Source organism: Calidris pugnax, unplaced genomic scaffold (assembly GCF_001431845.1).
Source record: "Calidris pugnax isolate Ruff unplaced genomic scaffold, ASM143184v1 scaffold183, whole genome shotgun sequence".
In the NCBI taxonomy this organism is placed as follows: domain Eukaryota; kingdom Metazoa; phylum Chordata; class Aves; order Charadriiformes; family Scolopacidae; genus Calidris; species Calidris pugnax.
The window spans coordinates 1,334,794-1,347,955 of NW_015090930.1; the positions used below are offsets into that span (position 1 = coordinate 1,334,794).

General features: G+C 44.7%; 1 protein-coding gene across 1 annotated transcript in view; it reads left to right on the forward strand.

The window, feature by feature from the left end:
• Nucleotides 1-13,162, forward strand: part of BRF1 (BRF1, RNA polymerase III transcription initiation factor 90 kDa subunit) — a 139,953-nt gene that overhangs the window by 44,395 nt on the left and 82,396 nt on the right. The window contains exons 4-5 of the mRNA XM_014951599.1: nucleotides 3,443-3,592; nucleotides 5,211-5,304. Coding sequence (XP_014807085.1) covers nucleotides 3,443-3,592; nucleotides 5,211-5,304 — 244 coding nt within the window. The remainder of the gene's footprint in view (nucleotides 1-3,442; nucleotides 3,593-5,210; nucleotides 5,305-13,162) is intronic.

Genomic DNA, 13,162 nt, shown 5'->3' on the forward strand with positions numbered 1-13,162 from the left:
CCCCCCCTCCCCTCCCCTCATCCTTCCCGCCCGGGGGCGCTCGGCACCGGGCCCGGGGGTACGCGCCGTCCCTCCGCCGCCCCCGTTAATCCCCCCCCTTCCCCACACCGATTACCTCAGTGGGACACACGGACACGACACCGGGGACAGGCCCGCGGTGGGGCGGAGCGGGGCACCGGGAGCGCATTCAACCTTCCCGGCCGGCCCGGGCGGGGGCGCCACCGCGCCGCGCACAGCCGGGACCGGGGCGGCTGGGGGCACGGCCCGGGTGGAATGATTTTGAGGGAAGTTTTGGGTTTGTTGGTGGGATTTTTGTTGGGTTTTTTTAATTCTTCTTTTTCGTCCTCCTCCCCTTCTCCTGACCCCCCTCGCCCCTTTCCGCCCCAGGGCGCTGGGACCCGGGCTCAGCTCCCCGGCCCCGCCGTCTCCCTGTCCCTCCTTTTGGGTGGGAAGTCGCCGTTTTAAGCACTTTTCCTAGGAACTGTTCTATATTCCTGTTCATGGCAGTGTGGCACGTAGGTGCTTCTGAAAGTCGGAGGTCCCAGTTGGGAGTTGGGATGTGGGGAGAAGGGAAAGTCTTAAGAACAAAACCCAGCTGTTTCTTTCCTTAAAAAAAACCAACCCTAAAATCATGTTTTACTTGGTATTGGTTGGGGGCTGAGCTGCTGGGGAGCAGTGCTCAGGAGAAAGACCTAGGAGTCCTGGTGGACAATAGGATGACCATGAGCCAGCAATGTGCCTTCGTGGCCAAGAATGATGGGGTTGGAAGGGACCTCTGGAGATCATCTAGTCCAACCCCCTGCCAAAGCAGGGCCACCCAGAGCAGGTTGCACAGGAACGTGTCCAGATGGGTTTGAATGTCTCCAGAGAAGGAGACTCCGCCACCTCCCTGGGCAGCCTCTTCCAGGGCTCTGCCACCCTTAAAGGAAAGAGGTTCTTCCTCATGTTTAGGTGGAACTACTTATGTTCAAGTTTGTGCCCATTGCCTCTTGTCCTATCCCTGGGCACCACTGAAAAAAGACCGGCCCTGTCCTCTTGACACTCACCCTTTAAGTATTTATAAGCATTGATCAGATCCCCCCTCAGCCTTCTCTTCTCCAGACTAAAAAGCCCCAAGTCCCTCAGCCTCTCCTCATAAGGGAGATGCTCTAGGCCCCTCATCATCTCTGTAGCCCTCTGATGGACCCCCTCCAGCAGTTCCCTGTCCTTCTGGAACTGGGGAGCCCAGAACTGGACCCAGTGCTCCAGATGGGGCCTCCCCAGGGCAGAGCAGATGACCTCTCTCCACCTGCTGGTCACCCTCTACCTGATGCCCCCCAGGATGCCCTTGGCCTTCTTGGCCACAAGGGCACATTTCTGGCTCGTGGTCATCCTATTGTCCACCAGGACTCCCAGGTCTTTCTCCTCCGAGCTGCTCTCCAGCAGGTCAGCCCCCAACCTGTCCTGGTGCAGGGAGTTATTTCTCCCTGGGCGCAGCACCCTGCACTTGCCTTTGTTGAAGTTCATCAGGTTCCTCTCTGCCCAGCTCTCTAGCCTGTCCAGGTCTCACTGTATGGTGGGACAGCCTTCTGGTGTGTCAACCACCCCTCCCAGTTTTGTATCGTCAGCAAACTGGCTGAGGGTACACTCCATGCCTTCATCTAGGTCATTGATGAATATATTAAAGAGGACTGGACCCCGGGGAACACCACTTGTTATGGACCTTTTGTTAAGTACAGTTTTATAGAATCATACTTGAAAATACAGAATGACTGCCCTTATGAGTTGTGAGGATCAGTAACTCTCTCCTACACCTTTGATTTTTTGGGTTGTGTTTAGGAGGTGACCGCACTCGGACATTTCTTCGGTTTTGAGGGAGATGTGTTTTGGGAATTTTTTGCTTGATAAATCTTTTCATTTCAATGCTTTTGCAGGGCTGACCGGCGTGATCACCTACGGCGTGATCTCTGCAATTAGGGGTAGCAACAGGGCATCGTCGTTAGAACTTGTTGCTAAATGAAGCTGCTTTGATTAATTGTAAATCCCTAAGATTGTTCCAGTGTTCCGAGCTGAATTTTCATCTTTATCAGTTTAAGTGCCCACGTAGGGGATCAGCTGAGGAAATTGAGTTGAGACTAGCAGTTAACAATTTACCGTACATCATGGATTTTCGGTCAAGTGATAAAAGGCTGGCAGGAAATGAGAAACTGATACCTCAAATGAGAGTAAACATGTGTTAAGTGTAGCTTTTACAAGATTGTTTGATAAATTATAAATTGGTTTAGGCAAAGCACAATGTGCACTGACGTATTTCAGTTAGTTTGAAGCTGGTAACACCAACACTTAAGTGTGTACGTCTGGAGGCAGATCCGTGGCCAATGTAAATTGTCTTAGCACTGTTGACGTTAATTGGGTTCCAGCAATTTATGCCGATGGGGAGTTTGCCTTAGCATCTGTAAAAACAGTGGTTTGTGTTGTTGGAATCTGAGTCTGAGAAGGAGCTTGAATTAACTTTGGAGGTGTAAGTAAGCGTAGTAATCATGGGCTGCATCAAAAGAAGCGTGGCCAGCAGGTCGTGGGAGGTGATTCTTTCCCTCTACTCTGAGCTAATGAGACCCCACCTGGAGCACTGTGTCCAGCTTTGGAGTTCTCAACACAGGAAGGACATGGACCTGTTGGAATGGGTCCAGTGGAGGGCCATGAAGATGCTCAGAGGGCTGGAGCACCTCTGCTGTGAAGACAGGCTGAGAGAGCTGGGGTTGTTCAGCCTGGAGAAGAGAAGGCTCTGGGGAGACCTTAGAGCAGCCTTCCAATATCTGAAGGGAGCTACAGGAGAGCTGGGGAGGGACTCTTTGTCAGGAAGTGCAGTGACAGGACAAGGGGTAATGGTTTTAAATTGGAAGAGGGGAGATTTAGATTAGATTTTAGGAAGAAATTCTTTGCTGTGAGGGTGGTGAGACACTGGAACAGGTTGCCCAGAGAAGCTGTGGCTGCCCGATCCCTGGAGGGGTTCAAGGCCAGGCTGGATGGGGCTTGGAGCAACCTGGTCTGGTGGGAGGTGTCCCTGCCCATGGCCGGGGGATTGGAACTTGATGATCTTTAAGGTCCCTTCCAACTCTAACCATTCTATGATTCTATAATAATTTCACTGATGCCCATTAAGTCTGCTCACGTGTCAGTGTCGGCGTTGGCATGTGCAGCCTTGGACCCCGACAAGCACATAAGAAACACAGTGTGGTGCTTTAAAGGTCTCCTGTCTTCAAAGCAAGAAGGAATTTCTTTTTACCGTAGCTAAAAAAGGTGCTGCTAAAGCTCAGTGATCAGAGGACCTGGCCCAGCGGCACGGTCCGTGTTGTTTGCTGAGCTGTGAAGCGAGCCAACCACGACAGCCCTGCTGCTCGAACGCTGCCTTCCCTCCATCAAAGGGCAGGGTTGGAAATAACTGTGTTGCTTTCTGTTGCAGATCCGTGTCTGTATATTCCCCGTTTTGCGCATATGCTTGAGTTTGGGGATAAGAACCACGAGGTGTCCATGACGGCTCTCAGGCTGTTGCAGAGGATGAAGCGGGACTGGATGCACACCGGGCGCCGGCCCTCCGGGCTCTGCGGGGCAGGTTTGTCAGGGGCTGGCTGTGTCACTTCCCTCACTCTGGGTTAAATGGGAGTGTTTGGGAGCTGGGAACAGAGAAGGACCTTTTCTCCTTTCCTGGGTGATGCCATATTCTCTGGGGTTTGTGCTGTCAGGCACCTACAGATTATACAGGTTCTTCGCCGAAATAGTTTCTGAAACTGAAACTTCATTTTTGCCCTTGCTCCTACATTACTTGCTCAGATCCTTTCTATCTTATGTTTTGGATTATTTAACCTCCTTTCTGGTGCTCCTTTTGCCCCCCACTCTCCGCAGGCTGTAGCTGCTAAACGGGTCGGTTTTTTTGTCAGCTAAAATGACGCCATTAGTGCAAGCGCTTTGATTTGTGTCTTTACATGGAGTCTTATGCAAGAAATGCCCTCTTTGACCTGTTCCACGAAACTATTTTCCTCTCCTTCTTCATCTTTTTCCAAGCTGCAAGGCTGTCATGATGCTTACAAAAAACCTACTGGTTTGGGAGGGCTGGGTTAAAAGGTAGCAAGTACCAGCCAGTGAGGTCAGAGTAATGAAGACTGTAGGTAGTCACAGAGTTCACATACGTGCTTTATTTTATTTGAAAAACGTTGCTTGTGCCTGCTCGAATGAGAAATAGCACACAAACCGTCCTAAACCCAGGACTATGTAATCTTCTTGAAGTTTCTAGCAGCTTTTTATTAATAGTACTTGCTTATTGCATATTGGTAAAAATTGGAGTATAGACTCTAAGGGAGACCAGCCTGGTCTTCTGTTCATTACGTAGGCTATATCTACATGAACGATTAATTTGCTTCAACAGACGTGGATCAATAGCTGGAAGCAGGTAGTGCTGAGTCCCCTACATCCATCCACGCAACGTGCACTTCATGTGGTGTACCGTGGGCTGGGTTTAGTTTGGTTCCCTGCCCTAAAAATCTGTGCCATACGTTGTCTGAAGGACCGGTTGTTAGTTCAGTCCCTGATGTTCCCCCTGTTGGGGACTGGAGCGCTTTAAACGCATATCTGAAGTGGAGCTCTGGTTTGGTTTCCTCTGAGAGGAATCACTTTTGCAGGCTGAGAACTGTTCTGAGCCACTGCATGACGAGTGGGGGTGATGCTTCCAAACAGAGTTAGTGCTCTAAATCAACACATTGATGTAAATTCAGGCTGCACTAGTTATGTAGCTGCGTAGAAGGTCTTGCAGGAGAGCACTCAGGCACTAGGAAGACAGCGATAGTGGTGACAGCGATGAGGATCACAGCTTAACTGGAGACCTGGTTTTTTTTTTCATGACTGGTAAATTCTGCTAAAAAGATGGCAACTGAAAACATGTGAACAATGAGATGTTCCTGTGCTGTATTTAAATAGCTGGCTGTGTTTTCCCAAATGCTAAAGCGCAGAATTTTTCAGGGTGCAATTTGCAATCAGCTTAATTTTATTGGATAGGAAGCAAAGTTTGTAAGGTCAAGTCAATCACCTGTATTCAGGGGCACAGCTGAGCATAAGCATTTACAGCTCTTCAGCTGAAGGCAGGGACAAAGAGAGGGTATAGTTATCTGGCTGTTTTCTGCTTTTCTTCAGGAAATTTTCCCCTTTTTTGACATTGACTTTCCCTGCTTATTCTCTAGCTCTGCTAGTAGCAGCAAGAATGCATGATTTCCGACGTACTGTTAAAGAGGTCATCCGGGTGGTGAAGGTTTGTGAGTCTACATTAAGGAAAAGGTCAGTGCAGTTTTACTGCTTTTATCTTTCACTTACAGCACTGAAAAGTGGTGGAGTCTAAAATGAATGTGTCTATTGGAGAAAACCAGGTTCTTTTCCTTTTCAGAAGCGCCAAGAATAAAATAAGTACAACGTGTTTTAGCTGGTCATTTTTAAGTGCTAACACCTGCCTCTCATGTAAGGCCTCAAACGCTTAGCAAAGGTGGTAAGGAGCACTGTGCCCATTTAACAGGTGAAGAGTTGAAAGCAAAAAAAAATGTTGGGTCTGAAATGTTAACAGTGTTGTCACATCCTCAGAAGAAATAATTGATTGATTCTCAAAGCTGAGGGTGTGCTGTGGGATTTTTTTTTTCTTCATTAATCCAGCATATAGTGCTGAAAAGTCTTGTCTTTTAGCTGTTATTGAACAGAACTTTTCAAAACGTTAAACGTTAATCTTTGCTAAAATGTTCATTTTCAATAGTATTGCACAGCTGATAAAGAGAAGAGAGCGCAGTGAGTCTAATGAAGGGGTCAGAAGTGGAATTGTCAGCAGAACGTGAGCCTGAAAGTGGGAATTTCCCAAGTACTGTTGGCATATTGGGTTTTTTTAAAGATCTAGTTGCATTTTCCATATTTTGATAAAGTCAGCAGTCACCCAGTTTCCCTCAGTTTAGTTTTTAAAAGCTGTAGCATTTTCTTTCCCTGTAGGTTCGGTAAAAAATTACCTAACTGTGAAATACCATGCTTTCTGTTGCCCCCGGTTGGAAATTTTTGTACCACCCATGAATTCTGAAGTTTGTTCTACCAAGGTTTGTCTTTGGAAAGCTCCTCTGGTGTGTCTTTTTCTCTCCATGTTGCTGAGACCAGCTGAAGCGTATCCAGCCAAGTCTAATACTTGTTACTAATACTCACTTTTTAATAGTGAAAAATGTTTTTTTGTCCCAGACCTTCATTTGTGGAACAGGAATGATCCTATTTTCCTCCCGTGCATGGGTGGTATAGGGATAAATTTGAAGTCTTTGAAGTTCTTTAAGGTACTACATCAATAAGGATGGAGCTGCACAAATGCCACCTTGTTTTCTCTGGTCAACAGGTCATGTATTTTAATGTGCATTTTGTATGATTAATGATTTATGCACCCACCATCTACGCCAAGATGCCTTGGTTAAATAGTTAAAGTGTTCCTTCTTACTAAGAAAATAAGCATAATAAATTAGAGTTGGAAGGAAAATTAATTTGAGCGATTGTTTCAAGCGAGGAAATCTTACTTCAAAATTCATGCTTTGAAATGTTTACTCAAGTCACACACATCAACTAAAATGACAGCGTTATTTACTTTGACAGGGTAAACGTGACAGCTGAATTATTTTCAGGCAGCTATAATTACAACTGTATTTATCACGAATCTATAAATTTGATTGATGTTTTTCAAATAGGAGCACATTATATAGTATTTAACGAAGGGAAATTAAAAAATACCTTTGAATAACTCTTTCTGCATTCCATTTTTTTTTCCTTTTCTTTTAAGAATTCCTCTCCAAATGCCAGCGGGTAGAAGTTGTCTAAATTAATAAGCACTCATTTCACATTCTTAAGAATTTCTTTGCTTCTCAGTTTGATGTACAGTTTGATTTCCTTTTAATTATTGCTATAGTTACTCTGGCTTGTAAAGACCTACTGCTGCTTTGTGCGTTGTGAAGGTGTTGAGCGTAGTTGGGTGGATACCCATGAATGGGTGGCGTTGGACGCTACGCTCGCTGCTGGTGGCTTTGCCCTGACAGCTTTGGAAAGGAAACCAAACAGGAGCACAGATAATGCTGAAATGTCATAGAATCATAGAAAGGTTAGAGTTGGAAGGGACCTTAAAGATCATCGAGTTCCAAGCCCCCTGCCATGGGCAGGGACACCTCCCCCTAGACCAGGTTGCTCAAAGCCCCATCCAGCCTGGCCTTGAACCCCTCCAGGGATGGGGCAGCCACAGCTTCTCTGGGCAACCTGGTCCAGTGTCTCACCACCCTCACAGCAAAGAATTTCTTTCTGGTGTCTAATCTAAATCTCCCCTCTTCCAATTTAAAACCATTACCCCTTGTCCTGTCACTCCACTCCCTGACAAAGAGTCCCTCCCCAGCTCTCCTGTAGCTCCCTTCAGATATTGGAAGGCTGCTCTAAGGTCTCCCCGGAGTCTTCTCTTCTCCAGGCTGAACAACCCCTGTCCAACCTGCAGGTTCTGCTGGATGCTTTGGATTAGCTCCCAGCTGGCTACATGGCTCCTGGGGAAGCATGGACCACTGGAAGCTGAGTTTGCTTTTGGTGCCGATGGACTTCCATCGATGCTTTTTAAGAAAGCCCTGCTTGGCTTCCTGTTTGAGGAAGACCCTGGGCAAGGGGAGGCAGCCCTTCCCTCAGAAGGGCGTTATTTCTGGTCCCATGCAGTGCAGCTGATGCCACTGTGTACAAGGGGAATTAGTTCATCCTCTTCTCCATCACCTGGGGAGCACCAAGCCCCACGTGCCTGTGCTCTATCACCTCTTTCACTGCTGTCTACAGGAGGAGTAGCTCTTACAAGGAGGTTCACAGAAATATACCTTCAGGTCATAAAAATGAATGATGTGATCAGAAATGGAATCTGGTTTTGGAAGGAAAAAGCACCAAAGTATGGCCCATGGACCCCATCACTCATCTTTGAATCCAGAGTTCTTAAATTATCCCAACTGTGTGATTAAAAACCAGGGTGTATTTCTTTTTAATATGCGTGGGGTTTTTGGTAGGATCTCGGTAAGAAAACTTTGCAGTTACTTCACAGGGCCTTCTAGCTTTATGTTCTGAAGCACACAATTAAAATGTAAAGCTTGTTGCTGTTGTTGAAAGTGAACATATTAAATATTAATAAGTGCACTGATAATTCTGTCTCATTTCCAGTCTAATTGAAATGATATTAACTTATATATCACTTTATATATTCAAAGTACTGTACAAATATTAACTAATTAGTCAAGTTGTTATTTTCTGTGTAATCATCTGTGGAGATAGCAGAAATTAACTTTTAATAAACCCAACCCTTTTATTTAGTTTAATCCTCACATTTGTGCCCGTGTTCCATGCACCTGTCTTTGCTGCTGCCTTTTTAACCTTTTTACATGCTCTGTCCCTTCATCTGTTTATCCACCTATTGCATACTTTCTCTGCATGCTAAATTCTGTCTTATCTGCAGTGAGAATAATTTTTGTGATATTTGTCCATTGTGCATTATCTAATACTGTGCAGTCCTTATGCCTGTTTAAAGATCTTAGATGCTTCTTCAATAGAAATAATAAAAAAAAAAATCAGCTTATCTTTGTTAACACTTGCATTTTACTTTGGCTTACTCTTTATCTTTAAATTGAGCTGCTTTTTCTGTAAAAAAATGTTTCTTCTCAGTCCCATAAAGTACTATCTGGCAAAAAACCTATTTGTCATGAACTTCAGAAGAAGTGGAGTCACCATCCCTGGCTGTGTTTAAGGGCCGTTTAGATGCAGTGCTAAGGGACATGGTGTAGGGGATGACTTTGTAGAGTAGGGTAGATGGTTGGACTTGATGATCCCAAGGGTCTCTTCCAACCTAGACAATTCTATGATTCTAAGTAAAGCTTCGTTTAGGAAGAATTGGAATGAAAGGCCAGAATGGGTTTAAAGGCCACGTTTTTGAGGTGAATGTTTTTTTTCTCGTAACAAAATAGCATTTTGGGTAAGGAAGACAAGAGTTGTTAGGAAGGAACTCCATTTACCAGGCTGGGTGGAGATGCTGCAGGGACTTCTATAAATGGGGTCCTTTGCTCGTATCCCGGGGACCCAGCTACAGCTGTTTCAGGGACTGCATTGGTAGCGCTCCAAAAAAAAAAGAAAGATTCACGCATAGAGATAAATGTATTGGCCTGAAGCTTTTCTTGTTTTCATTTCTGCAATATATGGCTCGTGTAAACTTCACATCTAAGCTCCCATCTCAATCTGAAGCCCGGTAGATGTCTGTGAGTGCAGGCAAAATGAGCAGTAAGTTGCTCTGTGAGTCCTGAGTCAGGATGGGAAGAGAAGGTGACAGGAACGTGTAGCTGCCAGGTCATTTTCTAAAGCACCAAAGCCCTATCAAGGCCAAGACTGAAGGAGAAGGTGTGAAGAAGTCTCTGTTTGGCTGTGATCCAAGTAAAGCCATGCTAAAATCCTGTGGAATGTACCCGATGAGTTACGGGAGAGCTGTTTAGCAAAGGTATTTGAGCGTGGAGACAGGTCGAGGATGCTCAGTGTGTCAGAGTAATTGCTCTTGGTTGAAGTGGAGTACGGGGAGAAGCTTTCCTAAAATGGGGAAAGTTACTTCCTGTAAAGGAGTTTGTGGTGGTACTCGCTCTGATCTCAGCACTGGCCACTGTTATGATAAGCTAAGAAAGTAAATTGAGAAATATTTTATGTGTCCAGTTCAATAATTTCACAGAATCACAGAATGATATGGGACTGGAAGGGACCTCTGGAGATCATCTAGTCCACCTGCCCTGCCAAAGCAGGGCCACCCAGAGCAGGTTGCACAGGAATGTGTCCATGCGGGTTTGGAATGTGTCCAGAGAAGAAGACTCCACCACCTCCCTGGGCAGCCTCTTCCAGGGCTCTGCCACCCTCCAAGTGAAGAAGTTCCTCCTCATGTTTAGGTGGAACTTCTTACATTCAAGTTTGTGCCCATTTCCTCTAAGTGGCTTGTAGATGATTTCTAGAAGTCTTTCTCAGTACGGTGAGTAAAATACAACTTGATCCAGGTGGGTTGGTGTTGCATACCTTTGTAAGTTGGATTGTCTCTTTTAATGAAAAAAGATTTTCTTTTTGCGGAATCCAATTTCACAGGCGATGTTCCTTTTTATAGATCTGGCTTCTGTACAGCAAGTTACCTAATCCATTAATGAGATTCCTAATGTATTTTAGTACTTCATACTTACTTTTAAAATGCCATTTCAAAATTCTTTGGTGCCTGTTCCTTTTGAAACAATAGTAATTAGTAATAACAAATTATTAGTGCTAACTCAGGCTTAGGTCTTGTGAACAGTTTTCTCTGTGTTTGACTTTCCTCATCTGAGCAGTTGTTAAGAAATGAAGCAACGCGCTATTTTCCTTTTCCAAGAGATCACAGAGCGGTTTTTGACACACCACAGCAGAGGAACCGTACTAACAAAACAAAATTTTAAGGAATGCTAAAGCATCTTGTTTCATTAGCATGGTGCGAACACTTGAATTTGGGGGGGGAAAACCCCAAGAACAAAAAATTCCGGGTGGTTTAGACTGGTGGACTTCTGGGATGGCCGGGGAGATGTCCTGGGAGGTGGGAGGGAGGTGGTGGAGTCTCCTTCTCTGGAGACATTCAAACCCCGCCTGGACAAGTTCCTGTGCAACCTGCTCTGGGTGGACCTGCTTTGGCAGGTCCGTTGGACTAGATGATCTCCAGAGGTCCCTTCCAACCACATGTGATTCTGTGTGTTGGTGGGATCATTGGTGGGCTGACCATGGGCACAAGTGTTGACCCAAGTTAACCACGTGTGTAACGGTTTGTATAATCAGGGCTTTAAAATTTATGCTAAGGAACTTGTGATAATTTTAAATCTCTGTTTTGGTGTGAGCAAGTGCAAGCAACTAATTCCAAAGGGTGCTTTTATTTAGTACCATAAATCTTTCAAGGTACCCATTCTTGAATACTTAGAAAAACGACAGTTGCCAGCACGAGCACCGTAAATTATCAGTCACCGGTTAATTTGCAGTAAATGACTCTGTGTGTGTGTGTGCTCTTAATCCATTGCAAAAAGAGGTGAAATGTATTAATGTAGTACACCAGGAAAGTTGTTGAAGTGGAAATATTTCTCTTTCCAGTTGGATTGGACGGGGGAACACAGACAAATTTAGCACAGGTCAGGTGATAAATTTGAAGTTGTTAAACCACCGTAACTGTCTCACCTCTGATTTTGTCCTTGCCTTTAGTAATGAGATACTCGTTCGTATAGGCTTTAAAAATACCTTTTTTATATTGCTGCAAGTACAGGTAGAATTAGATATATGTAGAATGATTGCGTGTACAGAGATTACACTTCTGTTTATTTACTGGCGGATACTGGAAAACTTTTTTTATGTCATGTAGGAAGCATTTAATAACTATTTAACTATTTCTAGTGCATATTCTGTATGAAGTATCACTTTCGGGGTGTGTGTTTACGTACTTCCATACGTAGTTCATGCATAAACATTGTAGGGCTTGGAAAAAAAAAATGGGGAGAGGAGGATGATGCAACAAACTGTTAAATTTGTAGTGTAAAATATAGTGATGATTTGCCCCATCAAGGCAAGTTCCAAACTTCTCTCCTCTGGGTGAGAGCACGGGTTTAGAGCGGTGGTCAGCGCTGATGAACTTTTTAAAGTTAGGACAGAGGGGATATACTGCAATATTTTGGTGCTTCACTAGGATACAAAAGTAAATCCCTTGCTTTTCCAGGGTTTGCAAATGTTGGAGCTGTCAAATCAGCTGGTCTATTACTAGAATATTTGTAACTGATATGATAGTTAAGATTATGTAGCTATCGTGTAAGTTATAACTTAGTGTTTTAATTACATAGTTAATTTGGGAAAAATGAGGGGAATTTAATTACCACCAGCAGCTTATCTTGCAATAAAGGTTTTTTTCATGTATTTCTGCTAACAATATGCCAATATTCAGCTTAGTACTTTTCTTAATCCATTAGTAAATTATTTTGAGTACTTTAAAAAGGCCTCTTTAAAAAGACAGGTGACTTAAAGGCTGACTGCTCAGGCTAAATTTCACGCTCATTCTTTAAAAAAACCAATGCTCTGTAAAGTTAGAATTTGTTTGCCCTCCTGGGTAAAGGTCCAGCACCAGGTACCTCTGGTTTTCTGCTGCCTGCTTTCTGGAGCCAGATTGTGCTGGTTGTGTGTATGGAGGAGGACACTGTGGCTTTTCACAGAATCACATGGGGTTGGAAGGGACCTCTGAAGGTCATCTAGTCCAACTCCCCTGCCAAAGCAGGTCCACCCACAGCAGGTTGCACAGGAACGTGTCCAGGAGGGTTTGGAATGTCTCCAGAGAAGGAGACTCCACCATCTCCCTGGGCAGCCTCTTCCAGGGCTCTGCCAGCCTCACAGGAAAGAAGTTCCTCCTCATGTTTAGGTGGCACTTCTTATACTCAAGTTTGTGCCCATTTCCTCTTATCCTGTCCCTGGGCACCACTGAAAAAAGACTGGCCCCATTCTCTTGACACCCTCAAAGTTTTTATAAGCATTGATCAGATCCTCCCTCAGCCTTCTCTTTCTGAATGGTCTCTGCTGAGAAGTCCCTCTTGGACTTTGAACTTGGACTGCTGAAGCATTTGTGATTTGGGCTCCAGAAGACCTTGTTCTTTTCCATGCTTTGTCACACCCCACTGCTGCAGAATTTCAATTAAACATTAAAACCCAGCAGCTAGACTGGATTCATAACTCTTCACTGGATGCTATCCCTGAAACAAAACAAAGTGAAAAAACCATTGCTCGTAACTTCAAAATGACTGACCCATTTTCCCTTATTGGGAGCTAAATTAAGTGTGAACAGAATCGCTTTACTGTTTTGTGCACAAAAGTGCTTTATCAGAAGATGAGGTGTGGTTTTGTCCATAAACAGATGAAACAAAAGCCATGGAAATTTTTCTTTGGAAAGGAAAAAAAAAAGGCTTGGGGTTAGGGGCAGATGACACCAAGCTCTGGAAAAACTTTTATCCCAAAGGAATTTGCTTGAAAGAGTTTGCTGTGAGAAACTGTAAGAGGAGGGTTTATACTGGAAGTTGAGTCTTAGCCTGAGCTGCAGCGGTTGCCTCTGCTTCGGCTA